Here is an 18,082-nt window from a genome sequence, read left to right on the forward strand (position 1 = left end):
GGTATCAGCATATGCTTAATCATTTAGGTATATTATTCTCCCTTTATTTCTTTCTATGTAAACATAGAAAAGGTATAGTAATCATACATAGAACTGACATGCTAGGTATTGGAATTTTTGCTTCAGCCCTGCAAACAATCTTTCAGGAGGGTATGGGTGGGAAGTTAGGGTTAGGAACCTTGGAAGAGGAATTTAAAGGGCTAAAAGAAGATAGCCTTCATGGATAATATTTTAACTAACTTCTCCGTTCTGTTCATTTGAACTACCGTGTACTTCAGTTATTTTGGTATATCCTTTTCCTGCTTCATGCTAGAAAGTCTTTGACTTGTTAAGAAAGCAGGGCAGTGCAGCCTGAGTAGATAGGATAATGGGACAAGCTGGACCTGGGATGGGAGTAACATCCCAGGGAGTAACAAGTAATGAGAGAAGAAATGAGAATGATGAGTTCCCACCAGCTCCTTGGCTGCTTTCTTACCCATATATTTCTCTGTCCCTAGTTTTTTGTTTAATTTTTTCTTCATTTGTATATTATTTGGAAGAGGAATTGTAGAGGAATGGGATGGGGTGTAATACAGAATCATTTGATGCATGCTAACTACTTTGGGAAAAGATTTGTGTAAGGCTGGGAGTTTGACTGTTGGCTAAAGTGAAAAGGGGGGATTAGTAGGGAATGAAAATTGTTCAGGCTCTTTGCTCATCATTGGAAAGAATTGGATGTGTTGTGGACCTAGGAAAACACTCAAATTCAGTCATCCCCGTTTGGGATAGGTTTGAGGAACTACTGGCCAACCTACTAAATGAACAACATCAGATAGCGAAGGAACTATTTGAACAGCTGAAGATGAAGAAACCTTCAGCCAAACAGCAGAAGGAGGTAGAGAAGGTTAAACCCCAGTGTAAAGAAGTTCATCAGACCCTGATTCTGGACCCAGCACAAAGGAAGAGACTCCAGCAGCAGATGCAGCAGGTAACACTTTCCTTGGTCATATTAATATTGAATTATACCAAGGCCTAACTCTGAGGCTTTGGTATAATCTAAAATTAGCAGCTTTGTAAATGTCAGAGATAGTTACCTTACTACGTATTAAAACCGTAGTATCTTCACATCAGTTAGGAGCTTGAGAAGTCATCATGTTCATGTCCTGTGGCTCAGGGAAGACAGCACATAAGGACCCTAATGGTATTTGGAATTACAGATTTTGTTCAAAGAGTCCTCAGTAATCTATTCTGAAATTTAACCTTCACTGTGACAAGTAGTTTTTTTTCCCTTTTCCCTTTTCTTTTTTCTTTTTTTTTGAGACGGAGTCTCGCTCTGTCACCCAGGCTGGAGTGCAGTGGCTCAATCTCAGCTCACTGCAAGCTCTGCCTCCCGGGTTCACGCCATTCTCCTGCCTCAGCCTCCCGAGTAGCTGTGACTACAGGGACTCGCCACCACACTCAGCTAATTTTTTGTATTTTTAGTAGAGACAGGGTTTCACTGTGTTAGCCAGGATGGTCTCAATCTCCTAACCTCGTGATCCACCCGCCTCGGCCTCCCAGAGTGCTGGGATTACACGCGTGAGTCACTGCGCCCGGCCTTTTCCTTTTCTAATCTCAGTTCCTCCTCTGTTTAGAGGTTAAACTTCCTCTGGTTCTGTCATTTTGTTCAAGGGAACATGTCTGAGAAATTTATGCCAAGATCCTACGTTGTTCTCACACTCTTTGCAGAAAGCAAAATTTGTGTCATAAAGTTGCAAACATCTTAGTTAATGACTCTCTGGTGGCTGGGTGCAGTGGCTCACACATGTAATCCCAGCACTTTGGGAGGCTGAGGTGGGAGGATTGCTTGAGCAGGGGAGTTCAAAAGCAGCCTGGACAACATAGTGAGACTCTGTCTCTACAAAAAATAAAAAATAAGGCTGGGCACAGTGGCTCACACCTGTAATCCCAGCACTTTGGGAGGCCAAGGCGGGTGAATCATGAGGTCAGGAGTTCGAGGCAAGCCTGGCCAACATGGTGAAACCCCGTCTCTACGAAAACAAAATATTAGCTGGGTGTGGCGGCGGGCACCTGTAATCCCAGCTACTCGGGAGGTTGAGGCAAGAGAATCACTTGAACCTGGGAGGCAGAGGTTACAGTGAGCCGAGATCACGCCATTGCACTCCAGCCCAAAAGTCAGTGCGAGACTCTGTCTAAAAATAATAATAATAATAATAATAATAATAATAAAATAAATTAGCCAGGCATTGTGGTCACAGCTACTTGGGAGGCTGAGGTGGGAAGATTGCTTGAGCACAGGTGGTTGAGAGGGCATTGAGTCATGGTTGCACCACTGCACTCCAAGCTGTGTGACAGAGCAAGACCCTGTCTCCAGGGGGAAAAAAAAATATCTCTGGGCTCCTGAAATGGCAGTGTCATAACATATCACTGCATTATTTTCTTTCTCTCCCCAGCATGTTCAGCTCTTGACACAAATCCACCTTCTTGCCACCTGCAACCCCAATCTCAATCCGGAGGCCAGTAGCACCAGGATATGTCTTGTAAGTTTCCAAATTGCCGTAATTCTATAGACTAGAATATAAAATTAGCTTGGCAGGTTATTTCTCACAGTTATTCTCTCGGGTATTTTTGATTGCTGTGGCTTCCTATGTTTGCTGAGTGAACATAAGCCACTGATTCACATGAAAGGACAAAGAGTGTATTCAATTTTTTATTTTCTTTTTTGAGACAGGGTCTTGCTCTCTCACCCAGGATGGAGTGCGGTGGAACAATTTCAGTTCACTGCAACCCCTGCCTCCCGGGTTCAAGTGATTCTCCTGCCTCAGCCTCCCAAGTAGCTGGGACTACAGGCGGGCACCACCACGGGTAATTTTTTTTGTATTTTTAGTAGAGACAGGGTTTTGCCATGTTGGCCAGGCTGGTCTCGAATTCCTGACTTCAAGTGATCTACCCACCTCTACCTCCCAAAGTACTGGGATTACAGCCATGAGCCACTGCGCCTGGCCTGTCCTTCTGATATTTTTATTGGGTCCTCCTCCTCATCTTTAGATTCACCCTGACTTCTTAGGTTTTTGGTACCGCTATTCATTTCATAGATGTTGAGGCTGGGCATAGTGGCTCACACCTGTAATTCCAACACTTTGGGAGGCTGAGGTGATAGGATCACTTGAGCCCAGTGGTCAAGAACAGCCTGGGCAACATAGTAAGACCCGGTCTGTGTTTTTTTTGTTTTGTTTTGTTTTGTTTTAATTTAAATAATAAAGTAAATATACATGTAGATGTTGAATTCATTATCCATTCATGAAGCTCAATATTAGTGTTTTATGTGTAGAGCTAGTTTTGCTCATGACATTTTGAGGTATTTTGAGCTTTTAAATTTGAAATTTGGCCAGGTATGGTGGCTCATGCCTGTAGTCCCAACACTTTGGTAGGTCAAGGTGGGAGGATTGCTTGAGCCCAGGAGTTTGAGACCAGCCTGGGCAACATAGTAAGACCCCATCCCTACCAAAAAAAATAAAAAATAAAAAAATTAGCTGGGGATGGTGCCGAGTGCCTGTAGTCCCAGCAACTTGGGAGACTGAGGTAGGAGGATCACTTGAGCCTGGGACGTTGAGACTGTAGGGAGCCATGCTTATATATCACTCCAGCCTGGGTGACAGAGTGAGAACCTGTCTCACAAAAACAAAACCATATTTTACCTCATAAAAATTGCCTCAAACTTTTGGACAGGTAATGATAATACTCTCAGCTTCTTCAGTAAGTCTTCTTTGGATTTTGAAGAGTACATTTGCTAGTATTCTAAAACTTCCTTGGTGATCAACAGGATGTCTTCATCTCTTACTGTATTCAGAGGAGGATGAGGAGTACTTGGTTGTAGGCATTATTCTGAGACCAAAAGACAAAGCAATTTTAAAAGTAATGGTCCTGGTCGGGTGAGGTGACTCATGCCTGTAATCCCAGCACTATGAGAGGCCGAGGCAGGCGGATTGTGAGCCCAGGAGTTCGAGATCAGCCTGGCCAAGATGGGAAAATGCTGTCTCTGCAAAAAATACAAAAATCAGCTAGGTTTGGAGGTGTGTGCCTATAGTCCCAGCTTCTCAGGAGGCAGTGGTGGGAGGATGGCTTGAGCCTGGGAGGGGGAGTTTGCAGTGAGCTGAGATCATGCCACTGCAGTCCAGCCTGAGCGGCAGAGTGAGACCATGTCTCAAAATAAATTAATTAATTAAATTAAAGTAATAGTCCCCATTCTTGAGACTCTTAATTCTAGCTCGGGAACTAGACCATGTATTCCTTAGTGAGAAACAGTTTAAAAATAAAACAAGAATATAATCCCTGAATATCTGAGAACTCAGGCATAATCTTAACAGTAGTTTATTGTGAAAGACTTTATGATGATTTTTACCTGTTTTTATCCTGTAGTAGGAAGGTCAGCTTCTCATTTAGATTCTGAAGGCTACTGGTATTAATTGTCTGGAATTGTCTTAGATCTTCCTTGTGTCCTGTTTTCCCAGAAAGAGCTGGGAACCTTTGCTCAAAGCTCCATCGCCCTTCACCATCAGTACAACCCCAAGTTTCAGACCCTGTTCCAACCCTGTAACTTGATGGGAGCTATGCAGCTGATTGAAGACTTCAGCACACATGTCAGCATTGACTGCAGCCCTCATAAAACTGTCAAGAAGACTGGTAGGAGACAGATGTGTCAGCTTTAAGTTTTTACTTGCGGTGAGAGGTGGTGGGAATCTTATCCCATAGATAACTTCCTAGGATACTTGCCTAGGAATGGAGGACACAGGACATTTGTAATTTCTTCCTTCTCTCTTTTATCCTCCCTTTGTACTCATCCAAGTTTTAGAATTACATGATAATCTCCGGGCCTGGGTAAGGCGTGGAGGCAGTGGACAGTATAGGAATATGGGAGGTAGAGATCTGAGGCTCAGTGCTAAGAATTGGACTACAGCACTATGAGGGGTAAGTATTAGGAGTCAGATCAAGATAAACTGGGGCCTGGTAAAGATGAAAGTCAGGTGGTAAAGTTCAGTCATGTTTAGCTTTTTACTCTCTTCATTAAGATCAACTAACTTTATTTACCATAATGATTGTAGCATAGGTGATATCTCCATTCTGAATGAAATGTTGACTTGCAAGTTAGGCGTAAATTAGAGATTGTACATTTGCCGTGTTCAGTATTTTAAAGAAATTTGCCAGTTTAGATTCTACCTTGCATTGGTTTAGTATTTTTTGAGAAAATATTTGCTATTTACTTAAGCCAAATATTTACTTCTGATTTGTTTGCTGACTTAGCAAATTAGTTGTGGTTTGTTCTGGATTTGGGTTTGTCTTTGGATTCTATTTTAAATCCCTGAGTCTTATCATTACATTGAATGTAGTTGAATTTAAGTGTACTATATCATAGACACAGATCCCAAACTACTTTAATAGCTATATTATATGAAATGGTAATGAAAACGTGATTTAATACCAAATTATAGTATTATCTTACACATCTAGTGTCCTGTGTTTTTCTTCTGGAGATATAAAAATGACACTTATGGAAGGAGAAATATGGATATAGTAGTTTTGTCTCTAGAAATGCAGAGGTGCCTAAAATTGAGAGGCTGAGAGAGGGAGACAGAAATGAATGAGACTGAATTGCCTCATTCCTTTTATGGTTCTTTTGTTCCCAACCTCAGGAGGAATCTGGGAGAACTTAATGAAAGTTAAGAAAGAATGAAATAAAAGTAAAATTTGGAATACCAGATTTGTGAGGGAGATTAAAGAAGTTGGAATCTTTTTTCTTTTTTTTTTTTTTTTAAGATGGAGTCTCGCTCTGTCACCTAGGCTGGAGTGCAGTGGGGTGATCTCGGCTCACTGCAACCTCCGCCTCCCAGGTTCAAACAATTCTCCTGCCTCAGCCTCCCAAGTAGCTGGAATTACAGGTGCGTGCCACCATGCCTGGCTAATTTTTGCATTTTTGGTAGAGACAGGGTTTCACTATGTTGGCCAGGCTGGTCTTGAACTCCTGACCTCAGGTGATCCACCTGCCTCGGCCTCCCAAAGTGCTGGGATTACAGGCGTGAGCCAGCACGCCTGGCCTGGAATCTTATCCTGGAAGAAAAAAGCATTGTTGAAGGTCTGTTATCCTTCAGAGATTTAAAGGGGAAAGGAGGTAAAACATTTTTGAGCATACACTATGTGACAGGTATTACTAGGTACTTTTTAAGTGTTTGTTTTACTTTGTGAATAAAGTGTTACACGTAAGAAAGAGTAAGAGAGGCCGGGCGCCGTGGCTTACACCTGTAATCCAACACTTTAGGAGGCCGAGGCTGTCGGATCACAAGGTCAGGAGATCAAGACCATCCTGTCTACAGTGAAACCCCGTCTCTACTAAAAATACAAAAAATCAGCCAGGCGTGGTGGCAGGCGCCTGTAGTCCCAGCTACTCAGGAGGCTGAGGTAGGAGAATGGCCTGAACCCGGGAGGCGGAGCTTGCAGTGAGCCAAGATTGCGCCACGCACTCCAGTCTGGGCGACAGAGCCAGACTCCGTCTAAAAAAAAAAAAAACATTACGTCCCTTTAGACGTAATGTTAGTTGAGGAAAGACTGTGGAAACTCTTTAGGGAGTGGTAGGCAGATGGGAGGGAATCAAGTTAGATAAGGACAGCTCTACCTAAATGCAAAAATGCATTCACAGGCTTTTTGAAGCCCTCTTTTTTCCTAGAAGTTGATTTATCAGAGATTTATTTTCTTATAGCCAATGAATTTCCCTGTTTGCCAAAGCAAGTGGCTTGGATCCTGGCCACAAGCAAGGTTTTCATGTATCCAGAGTTACTTCCAGTGTGTTCCCTGAAGGCAAAGAATCCCCAGGATAAGATCCTCTTCACCAAGGCTGAGGACAAGTAAGTGTTTACTCTGGGGGATCAAATATCCCAAGGAGAAGATGTAGTTCCTTTGAGGAGTTTAGGGGAAGTAAGACTTGTATAATAAGACATGGACACAAAAGGAAAAGCAGTATAGATGAGCAGAGTCCTCTAGAACGTGCTTGTTCTAGCAGTGCCAAATACTGCTTTTTGGGGGGATGTTACACACATTTTTAAAATGTTTTAGACTGGACATGGCGGCTCCCACCTGTAATCCCAGCACTTTGAAAGGCCAAGGCCGGAGGTTGGCTTTTCTAATGTTATTATTTATTTAGAAACAGGATCTTACTCTGTCACCCAGGCTGGAGTACAGTGTTGCAATCACAGCTCACTGCAGCCTTGAACTCCTGGGATCAAGTGATCCTCCTGCCTCAGCCTCCATGGAGTAGCTGGGACCACAGGCGTGTGCCACCATACATGGCTGATTTTTTTTGTACAGGTGAGGGTATCTCTGTGTTGCCCAGGCTGCTCTTGAATTCCTGACCTCAAATGATCCTCCCACTCCTGGCCTCCCAAAGTGCTGGGACTATAGGCATGAGCCACCACACCCAGCTAGATTATGAACATTTTTATGGCCCTTTGTGTGTATTGCCACACTGTTATCAGCAAATATGTATATATGTAACCATGATTATATATGTTATGTTAGAGGGTAGTATTGGTGCCAGTTTAATTTGTCTGACAGGGTACCTATTATTCATTTTATATTTGTTTTATTAGAATCATTCTCCTTCCCATGTATTCTCTTTGAACTTCCTTTGTGTTGTTAATATACAGCTCATCATGATCTGACATTTATTGATGATTTATGACTAGTTTCTCTTGCTCCTACTTAATTGTGAACTATTTGATTCTTATTCATAGTACTCAATCACTACTCACTAAATACCTGAAATTTTCTACTGAGTAGTCACCAACTTGTAGTAGTCACTACAAGAATTAGTTGTAGAAAAAGTAGATTGGCCAGCCATGGTGGCTCACACCTGTAATGACGACACTTTGGGAGGCCGAGGCAGGAGGATCACTTGAGGCCAGAAGTTCAAGATCAGCCTAGGCAACAAAGTGAGAACTGGTCTCTACAAATAATGAAATAAAACATTAGCTAGGCATGGTAGCAAACGTTTATAGCCACAGATACTCAGGAGGCTGAAGTGCGGGAATCGATTGAACCCAGGCATTCAAGGCTGCAGTGCACTGTAATCATGCCACTGCTCTCCAGCCTGGACAACAGAGCAAGACCCTGTCTGAAAAAAATGAAAAAGTAGATTGGGCCACACACCATGGGCTCATGCCTTTAATCTCAGCACTTTGGGAGGCTGAGACTGGAGAATCGCTTCAGCTTAGGAAGTAGATGCAGTGGGCTGCGGTCACGCCACTGCACTCCAGCCCAGGTGACAGAGTGAGACCTTGTTTTAAGAACAAGTAAGAAAAAGTAGATTGTAAAATGTGTTAGTCTGGGGAGGCCCTTTAGAAGGAAGGACTGTGAAGTGAGATTTAGTGTTATTGCTCCTTTCTCAGTTTGTTAGCTTTAGGACTGAAGCATTTTGAAGGGACTGAGTTTCTTAACCCTCTAATCAGCAAGTACCTTCTAACCTGCAAGACTGCCCGCCAACTGACAGTGAGAATCAAGAACCTCAACATGAACAGAGCTCCTGACAACATCATTAAAGTGAGTGTTTCCTGCATGCACTATCCAGGCACCTCACCAACACATATCTGTTCTTTTCTCTTGTTATTCTCAAAGAAAAGAAGAACCTTCTTTTATCTAAAGCTAATTTCTCCTACTTATATACTAGATTAATTCTCCTGTTGCCTTTTCAGGGACATTGATTCATTCATTACATTCCTCTGGCGTATCTTCATCCTCTTAAAAGATTCCACAAATCCAAGTTTCCCTGTAATAATTCTCTTTCTTGAACTTTCTAGAAATGATATGCAGTATTCCACTTACATGCTTTGGGTTTTTGTTTTGTTTTGTTTTTTTGGTCAGACATAATCTTGCACTGTCACCCAGGCTGGAGTGCAGGATTATAGTGGCATGATCTTGGCTCACTGCAGCTTCCGCCTCCCGGGTTCAAGTGATTCTCCTGCCTCAGCCTCCCAAATAGCTGAGATTACAGGCGTGCCCACCACGCTCAGCTAATTTTTTGTATTTTTAGTAGATACGGGTTTCACCATGTTGGCCAGGCTGGTCTTGAACTTCTGACCTCTAGTGATCCACCAGTTTTGGCTTCCCAGAGGCTAGGATTACAGGCATAAGCCACCGTGCCCAGCCTATATACTTTTTCTCAATTTTGTGTTTGTATGTATGCGTGTGTGTGTGTGTGTGTGTGTGTGTGTATGTATGTATGTATGGAGATGGAGTTTCGCTCTTGTCGCCCAGGCCCGGCCTATATACTTTTTCTCAACTCTTTTTACTTATTGATTGATTGATTGAGATGGAGTCTCGCTCTTGACCCCCAGGCTGGAGTGCAATGGTGCGATCTTGGCTGACTGCAACCTCTGCCTCCTGGGTTCGAGTGATTCACCTGCCTCAGCCTCCCTTGTAGCTGGGATTACAGGCCCCTGCCACCATGCCCAGCTGATTTTTGTATTTAGTAGAGTCGGGGTTTCACCATGTTGGCCAGGCTGGTCTCGAACTCCTGACCTCAGGTGATCCATCTGCCTCGGCCTCCCTAAGTGCTGGGATTACAAATGTGAGCCATTGCCCCCAGCCTTCTTTTTTATTTAGATATTTATTTATGTTTTTTTTTTTTTAGAGACAGGTTCTTACTCTGTCATCCTGGCTGGAGTGCATGGGCACAATCATAGGTCACTGCAACCTCAAATTCCTGGGTGATCCTTCCACTTCAGCCTTCCAAGTAGCTTGGACTACAGGTGCATGCCACCAAGGCTAGCTGATTATTTTATTTTGTGTGAAGACAGGGTGTCATTTTGTTGCCCAGGCTGGTCTTGAAGTTCTGACCTCAAGCAGTCCTCTTGCCTCAGCTCGGCCTCCCAGAGTGTTGGGATTACAGGCGTGAGATGCCCAGCCTTTGGTTTCATTGTGTTTTTGTATTTTTCTTGAGACAAGGTCTTACTCTCCTGCCTAGGCTGGAGTACAGTGGTATAGTCATAGCTCACTGCAGCCTTGAACTCCTAGGCTCAAGCATTCTTCCAACGTCAGCCTCCCAAGGAGCTGGGATTATATGCATATTTTTAGTAGAAACATAATTTCACCATGTTGGTCAGTCTGATCTTGAACTCCTGATCTCAGGTGATCTGCCCACCTCGGCCTCCCAAAGTGCTGGAATTATAGGCGTGAGCCTCTGTGCCTGGCAAAAAACTTTTTTTTTTTAGGGATGGGGTGTCCCTATATTGCCCAGGCTGGTCTTCAATTTTTGGCCTTAGGCAATTCTCCTGTCTCAGCCTCTAATTGGTACTGCCTGGTGTATTGGATTTAGGCCTTACTTATTAACCATAAACCACGGAAGCCGAAGATTTACCTCTCTCCTCACTCCCTTACTCCCACCACAAACATGCACATTTTCTGCTCTCCAAACTCCTCACTAGTAGTTATGGTAGAATTTTGGTTAGATTGTATTCAGGGTTTACATTGTAAGATTTTAAGGACTGTCGGCTGGGCGCGGTGGCTCACGCCTGTAATCCCAGCACTTTGGGAGGCTGAGGCAGGTGGATAACGAGGTCAGGAAATCGAGACCATCCTGGCTAACATGGTGAAACCCCAGCTCTACTAAAAATACAAAAAACTGGCTGGGCGTGGTGGCGGGCGCCTGTAGTCCCAGCTACTCGGGAGGCTGAGGCAGGAGAATGGTGTGAACCCGGGAGGTGGAGCTTGCAGTGAGCCGAGATCGCGCCACTGCACTCCAGTCTTGCCAGAGCAAGACTGCGTCTCAAAAAAAAAAAAATAGATTTTAAGGACTGTATAAATGCTCTTCACAGCTCAGCTATGTTACTGTGTTACCTTGCCTTTCCTGCTGAACGTTTTATTTCCCAGATCATCTTCTTTCAGTGTGTTCAGGCATTCTAGATACTCTGTCACTTTCATCTTGAAGAAATTGCTCCCTGAGCCCTCTGACATTATTCCACTCTAAGCGTGTTGCTCTCCATGTTGCTGCACTGATGTCTTCTTGCGCTTTTTCTTCACCATCATCCCAGGAATTCCTTTTGCCTCGTACTGTGTTAGATCCTCTTATTTCCTGAATTCCACATCTTTGCTTTTGCATTACTTTTTTTTTTTTTTTTTTTGAGACACAGAGTCTTGCTCTGTACCCCAGGCTGGATCTTGGCTCACTGCAACCTTGGTCTTGGTCTTGAACTCCTGACCTCAGGGGATCCACCCACCTCAGCCTCCCAGAGTGCGGGGATTACAGGCGTGAGACACCACGCCTGGCCTTGTTTTTTGTTTTGTTTTGCTTTTTTTTGAGACCGAGTCTCGCTTTGTTGCCCAGGCTGGAGTCCAAAGGCGCGATGATCTTGGCTCACTGCAACGTCCGCCTCCCGGGTTCAAGCAATTCTCCTGCCTCAGCCTCCCGAGTAGCTGGGATTATAGGCACATGCCACCACGCCTGGCTAATTTTTTGTATTTTTAGTAGAGACGGGGTTTCACCATGTTAGCCAGGATGGTTTTGATCTCCTGACCTCTTGATCCACCCGTTTTGGTCTCCCAAAGTGCTGGGATTACAGGCGTGAGTATTACTTCTTTACTTTAGTGGAACACATTCTAGTAGCTTTTTTTAAAAAAAATTTTTTTCTGAATTTTAAAAAATTGAGGTGGGGGGGGTCTCAGTTTTTTGCCCAGGCTGGTCTCAGACTCCTGGGTTCAAGTGATCCTCCTGCTTCAGCATCCCAAAGTGCTGGGATTATAGGCATGAGCCACCCTGCATGGCCCCATTCCAGTAGCATCTTGAGGGAGAGTGCTTGGGAAGGGAATTTTCACATTTAAACCATCTCCGGGGCCGGGCGCAGTGGCTCACACCTGTAATCCCAGCACTTTGGGAGGCTGAGGCGGGTGGATCACGAGGTTGGGAAATCGAGACCATCCTGGCTAATGTGGTGAAACCCTGTCTCTACTAAAAGTACAAAAAAATTAGCCGGGCGTGGTGGCGGGCATCTGTAGTCCCAGGTACTCTGGAGGCTGAGGCAGGAGAATGGCGTGAACCTGGGAGGTGGAGCTTGCAGTGAGCCGAGATCTCGCCACTACACTCCAGCCTGGGTGACAGAGCGAGACTCCGTATTAAAAAAAAAAAAAAAAAAATCTCCATTCATGGTCTTTTGATTGTATTGATGTCAGTTTCCTCGTTTTTGTTTTTGTTTTATTTTTTTTCTTTTTTTGAGACAGAGTCTCACTGTTGCTCACTGCAGCCTCTGCCTCCTGGGTTCAAGCGATTCTCCTGCCTCAGCCTCCTGAGTAGCTGGGATTAGCCACCACACCCAGCTAATTTTTCTATTTTTAGTAGAGATGGGGTTTTGCCATGTTGGCCAGGTGATCTCGAACCCCTGACCTCAAGTGATCTGCCCACCTTGGCCTCCCATAGTGCTGGGATTACAGGCATGAGCCACCACATCCTCCATGTCTGGCCAGTTTCCTGGTAGTAATATTGTACTGTGTACCTTGTTTATATGTATAACTCTTGTTACTATGTAACATAAAAACATTATATTGGGAGAAACTGGTTGAAGAGTACATGGGACCTCTTGGTACTATTTTTTGCAATTTCCTATGAATATAATTATTTCAAAATAAAAGGAAAAAAATAATACTCTCCTCTGTCACTGTATCTAGAATTCTAGATAGGAAATAATTTCTTTAAGAAGGTTTTAAGGGCCTCACTTCATTTTCTTCTAACTCCTAGTGTGGTGTTAAGAAATTTCATGCCATTTAACTTTTTTTTTTTTTTTCCGAGACAGGGTCCCACCCTGTTGCCCAGTTTGGAGCGTGGCTAAATCATGGCTCACTGGTGTCTCCAACCCGGTGTGCACCACTATGCCCAGCTAATTTTTTTTTTTTTTTTTTTAAGACATGGTCTCGTTATGTTGGCCAGGCTGGTCTCAAACTCCTGGCCTCAAGTGCTCGTCCTGTCTTGGCCTCCCAAAGTAATGGGATTATAGGCATGAGCCATGGCCCCATTTAACTCTTGAGTCTTTGTGTAACACCTGTTTTTCTCAACCTCTGACAGCATGCAGGATTTTTCCTTTGGCTTCAATATTTTGAAAATGCATGATAATATGCCTTAGTATTTGTCTATTTTTATCCATGGTTTTTTAAAAAGTACTTTCTTTTTGTTTTTGTTTGTTTGTTTGTTTTGAGACAGAGTCTCGCTCCATCGCCCAGGCTGGAGTGCAATGGCGTGATCTTGGCTCACTAGAACCTCTGCCTCCCGGGTTCAAGCAATTGTCCTGTTTCAGCGTCCCGAGGAGCTGGGACTACAGGCGCTCGCCACCACACCCTGCTAATTTTTGTATTTTTAGTAGAGACGGGGTTTCACCTTGTTGGTCAGGCTGGTCTCGAACTCCTGACCTCGTGACCCACCCACCTCAGCCTCGCAGAGTGCTGGGATTACAGGTGTGGGCCACCATGCCTGGCGTATCCATGGTTTTAAGGCACACGTGATAAACCTTATTCTTCTGCAGAAATAATTTTTTTTTTTTTTTTTTTTTTTGAGATGGAGTCTCACTCTGTTGCCAGGCTGGAGTGCAGTGGCGTGATGTCGGCCCACTGCAATCTCCACCTCCTGGGTTCAAGTGATTCTCGTGCCTCAGCCCCCCGAGTAGCTGAGATTACAGGCACGCGCCACCACACTTAGCTAATTTTTGTATTTTTAGTCGAGATGGGGTTTCACCATGTTGGCCAGGATGGTCTTGATCTCCTGACCTTGTGATCTGCCTGCCTCGGCCTCCCAAAGTGCTGGGATTACAGGCATAAGCCACCACGCCTGGCCAGAAGTAATTTGTGTTTAAGTTTTAGTTTTGTGTCATTTTTCATGCACATCTTTGTACTTTTGTTGGGGGATGGGGCGGGGTGTCGGGGTTGGAGTCTCGCTCTGTTGCCCAGGCTGGAGTGCAGTGGTGCAGTCTTGGCTCACTGCAACCTCTTAATTCCTCAGTTCAAGTGATTCTCCTGCCTCAGCCTGCCAAGTAGCTAGGATCACAGGCGTGCACCACCACACCCAGCTAATTTTTTTTTGTACTTTATTAGAGATAGGGTTTCGCCATGTTGGCCAGGCTGGTCATGAACTCCTGACCTCCAGTGATCCACCCTCCTCGTTCTCCCAAAGTGCTGGCATTACAGGCATGAGCCACCATGCCCAGCCCTTTGTACATTTTTTAATGTAGGATGCCATTTGTCCACTTGACTCTCCCACTAGTCTGTAAGCTCCATGAGAGCAGGAATTGCTTCCCTTATGTGTGTGCTTAGCTTTTAGCACAGTGCCTAGGATATAGAAAACATCTTATGTTCATCATGTTGGATGAACAGATGCTTATTGTCAGTGGTTTAAGTTCAGTTCTTATCTTCTTTTTTTTTTTTTTTGAGATGGAGTCTCACCCTGTTACCAAGGCTGGAGTGCAGTGGCATGATCTTGGCTCACTGCAATCTCCACCCTACCACCCCCACTGCCAGGTTCAAGCGATTCTTTTGCCCCAGCCTCCCAAGTAACTGGGATTACAGGCACCCACCACCATACCCAGCTAATTTTTGTATTTTTAGTAGAGATGGAGTTTCACCATGTTGGCCAGGCTGGTCTCAAACTCTCAATCTCAAGTGATCTGCCCGCCTCAGCCTCACAAAGTGCTGGGTTTACAGATGTGAGCCACCATGGCCAGCCTATTTACTCTTAAAACTGAACTGCCTCAGTCTTTTTTTTTTTTCCTTCCCTTCTGATGCCCTTCACACCATCATTTGCTTAAAGTCTTTGATGTCTCCATTTTATAGATTACGATGCTGTCTTTGCAGCTGTTGAGCAGGAACAAATCTTACATAAGATTGCTCTTAGCATCTGCTTCCTTTTCTCTCTGTGACCTAAACTCTCCCCTTCCTGGCAACCAGAATGGAGATCATCAGTTAGAAAATATTGAATAGGGCTGGGCGCGGTGGCTCACGCCTGTAATCCTAGCACTTTGGGAGGCCGAGGCGGGTGGATCACGAGGTCAGGAGATCGAGACCATCCTGGCTAACACAGTGAAACCCTGTCTCTACTAAAAATACAAAAAAATCAGCCGGGTGTGGTGGCGGGCACCTGTAGTCCCAGCTACTCTGGAGGCTGAGGCAGGAGAATGGTGTGAACCTGGGAGGTGGAGCTTGCAGTGAGCGGAGATCGTGCCATTGCACTCCAGCCTGGGCGACAGAGCAAGACTCCGTCTCAAAAAGAAAATACTGAATAACTATAAAATCTTTAAATAGAGATTAGTTTAATTTGAAATGTACAAGTATTCAGCATATGCTATTCGTATATGTGTGTTCATGGATGTTTGTGTATGTGGTCTTGTGTGTCTGTGTGTTTCTCTTGATCCACCACCCACCCCATTCACCAGCCTGACAGAGGACAGTGTTTCCAGAAGGAATGTAATTCATGCGCATTTTTTTCATGTTAAGTTTTATAAGAAGACCAAACAGCTGCCAGTCCTAGGAAAATGCTGTGAAGAGATCCAGCCACATCAGTGGAAGCCACCTATAGAGAGAGAAGAACACCGGCTCCCATTCTGGTTAAAGGTACAGCCCTCTTCCTCGAAGTCTGTAGGAGGCAGAAGGTCACTGAAAGTTCTGAGAGAATATCAAGGACTTCCTTAATCGTCTAATGCTTTAGTTGTAGAACTAGGACTTCAGAAATCTTCCTGATTCACCTTTCTTCCCTTACTTTTCTGCCCTTCTCCGGGTGATTCTACAACATTTTCAAAATAATGGGTAAAATGGTAATTTGCTAAAGGAAATTCAGAGAAGAGTTTCTAAAATGTATAATTGGACTGTAGTCTTTGTAGAAATTTGATATGCAGAGTCCCTTGGAAAGATGCCTTGAGCTTGTCTCAGGTCCCTAAACTTAGAAAGTCCTATTCTTTTTCCCAAATTCTGACATGTGCTGGATCAGAGTGTTCTCATTTCCAATAGGCCAGTCTGCCATCCATCCAGGAAGAACTGCGGCACATGGCTGATGGTGCTAGAGAGGTAGGAAATATGACTGGAACCACTGAGATCAACTCAGATCAAGGCCTAGAAAAAGACAACTCAGAGTTGGGGAGTGAAACTCGGTACCCACTGCTATTGCCTAAGGGTGTAGTCCTGAAACTGAAGCCAGTTGCCGACCGTTTCCCCAAGAAGGCTTGGAGACAGAAGCGTTCATCAGTCCTGAAACCCCTCCTTATCCAACCCAGCCCCTCTCTCCAGCCCAGCTTCAACCCTGGGAAAACACCAGCCCAATCAATTCATTCAGAAGCCCCTCCGAGCAAAATGGTGCTCCGGATTCCTCACCCAATACAGCCAGCCACTGTTTTACAGACAGTTCCAGGTGTCCCTCCACTGGGGGTCAGTGGAGGTGAGAGTTTTGAGTCTCCTGCAGCACTGCCTGCTATGCCCCCTGAGGCCAGGACAAGCTTCCCTCTGTCTGAGTCCCAGACTTTGCTCTCTTCTGCCCCTGTGCCCAAGGTAATGATGCCCTCCCCTGCCTCTTCCATGTTTCGAAAGCCATATGTGAGACGGAGACCCTCAAAAAGAAGGGGAGCCAGGGCCTTTCGCTGTATCAAACCTGCCCCTGTTATCCACCCTGCATCTGTTATCTTCACTGTTCCTGCTACCACTGTGAAGATTGTGAGCCTTGGCGGTGGCTGTAACATGATCCAGCCTGTCAATGCGGCTGTGGCCCAGAGTCCCCAGACTATTCCCATCGCCACCCTCTTAGTTAACCCTACTTCCTTCCCCTGTCCATTGAACCAGCCCCTTGTGGCCTCCTCTGTCTCACCCTTAATTGTTTCTGGCAATTCTGTGAATCTTCCTATACCATCCACCCCTGAAGATAAGGCCCATGTGAATGTGGACATTGCTTGTGCTGTGGCTGATGGGGAAAATGCCTTTCAGGGCCTAGAACCCAAATTAGAGCCCCAGGAACTATCTCCTCTCTCTGCTACTGTTTTCCCGAAAGTGGAACATAGCCCAGGGCCTCCACCAGTCGATAAACAGTGCCAAGAAGGATTGTCAGAGAACAGTGCCTATCGCTGGACTGTTGTGAAAACAGAGGAGGGAAGGCAAGCTCTGGAGCCGCTCCCTCAGGGCATCCAGGAGTCTCTAAACAACTCTTCCCCTGGGGATTTAGAGGAAGTTGTCAAGATGGAACCTGAAGATGCTACAGAGGAAATCAGTGGATTTCCTTGAGCTAGGAGAATAAGAGTCTGGAGACTGGGAGCCTTCACTTCGGCCTCCGATTGGTGGCGCATAGGGTGTAACCAATAGGAAACCCCTAAAGGGTACTTAAACCCCAGATTTTGCAACTGGGGCTCTTGAGCAGCTTCCTTTAGCCTGCTCCCACTCTGTGGAATATACTTTTGCTTCAATAAATCTGTGCTTTTATTGCTTCATTGTTTCATTGATTTGTGCAATTTGTTCAGTTTTTCATTCAACATTCCAAGAACCTGGACAAATTGTAGTCAAGACCCTCCGACAGTAACATATTTTGGCAGGCCAGCCTGGAGGTAAGTCCAAATTGCGGTGCAGGGGAAGGGGGCGGTTATTTTTCTTTTCTTCTTTCCTTTTTCTTTCCCTGTCAAGCCTTCATTTTTCGGCATGGGCTGGAGCTATATCTCTGTGCAGGGCTCCACTCCATACAGGGGAACCTTTTCCTCTCTCTCTTTCCCTTTTCCAACTTGAGACTCAGCAGATAGCATGTGAACATGGAGGCAACTGCAGGTCTCTGGCCAGGGCCACTTTCCAGTGAGACTGAAGGGTATCCATGTGGAAGCACCTGATCACCATCACCCAGTTTGGGTGATGGACCTGAGTTCTCTTTTTTGAGTCTTTCAGCTGCTGTTTTCTAACAGCTCTTTGGTAATTGAGGGCAACTGGACAGGGCCACTCTCCAGTGTTACCTGAAGGCCAAGGAATGAATCGGGATAGCTTCCCTTCCTGGAAGGGAGAAAGACTCTTTTATCTTTCCTGGTTATAGTCTCTGAGTTCTACACGTGACACCATTGGCAGTGGTAGC

The 18,082-nt window shown here is 45.0% G+C and overlaps 1 protein-coding gene across 12 annotated transcripts in view; it reads left to right on the forward strand.

Moving 5' to 3' along the window:
- Positions 1 to 17,459, forward strand: part of YY1AP1 (YY1 associated protein 1) — a 29,030-nt gene extending 11,571 nt beyond the window's left edge. For 6 of the 12 annotated variants that reach the window (XM_034937120.3, XM_003817055.6, XM_008970179.5 and 3 more), the window contains 7 exons: positions 769 to 967; positions 2,433 to 2,519; positions 4,491 to 4,662; positions 6,731 to 6,875; positions 8,415 to 8,565; positions 15,490 to 15,606; positions 16,000 to 17,459. In XM_034937120.3, coding sequence (XP_034793011.1) covers positions 769 to 967; positions 2,433 to 2,519; positions 4,491 to 4,662; positions 6,731 to 6,875; positions 8,415 to 8,565; positions 15,490 to 15,606; positions 16,000 to 17,256 — 2,128 coding nt within the window. In that variant the 3' untranslated portion in view covers positions 17,257 to 17,459. Of the gene's footprint in view, positions 1 to 768; positions 968 to 2,432; positions 2,520 to 4,490; positions 4,663 to 6,730; positions 6,876 to 8,414; positions 8,566 to 15,489; positions 15,607 to 15,979 lie in introns of all 12 variants that reach the window. The other 6 variants (XM_008970177.5, XM_055100524.2, XM_055100539.2 and 3 more) reach the window with 3 other exon arrangements.
- The last annotated feature ends 623 nt before the right edge of the window (positions 17,460 to 18,082 follow it).

Source organism: Pan paniscus, chromosome 1, assembly GCF_029289425.2.
Source record: "Pan paniscus chromosome 1, NHGRI_mPanPan1-v2.0_pri, whole genome shotgun sequence".
In the NCBI taxonomy this organism is placed as follows: domain Eukaryota; kingdom Metazoa; phylum Chordata; class Mammalia; order Primates; family Hominidae; genus Pan; species Pan paniscus.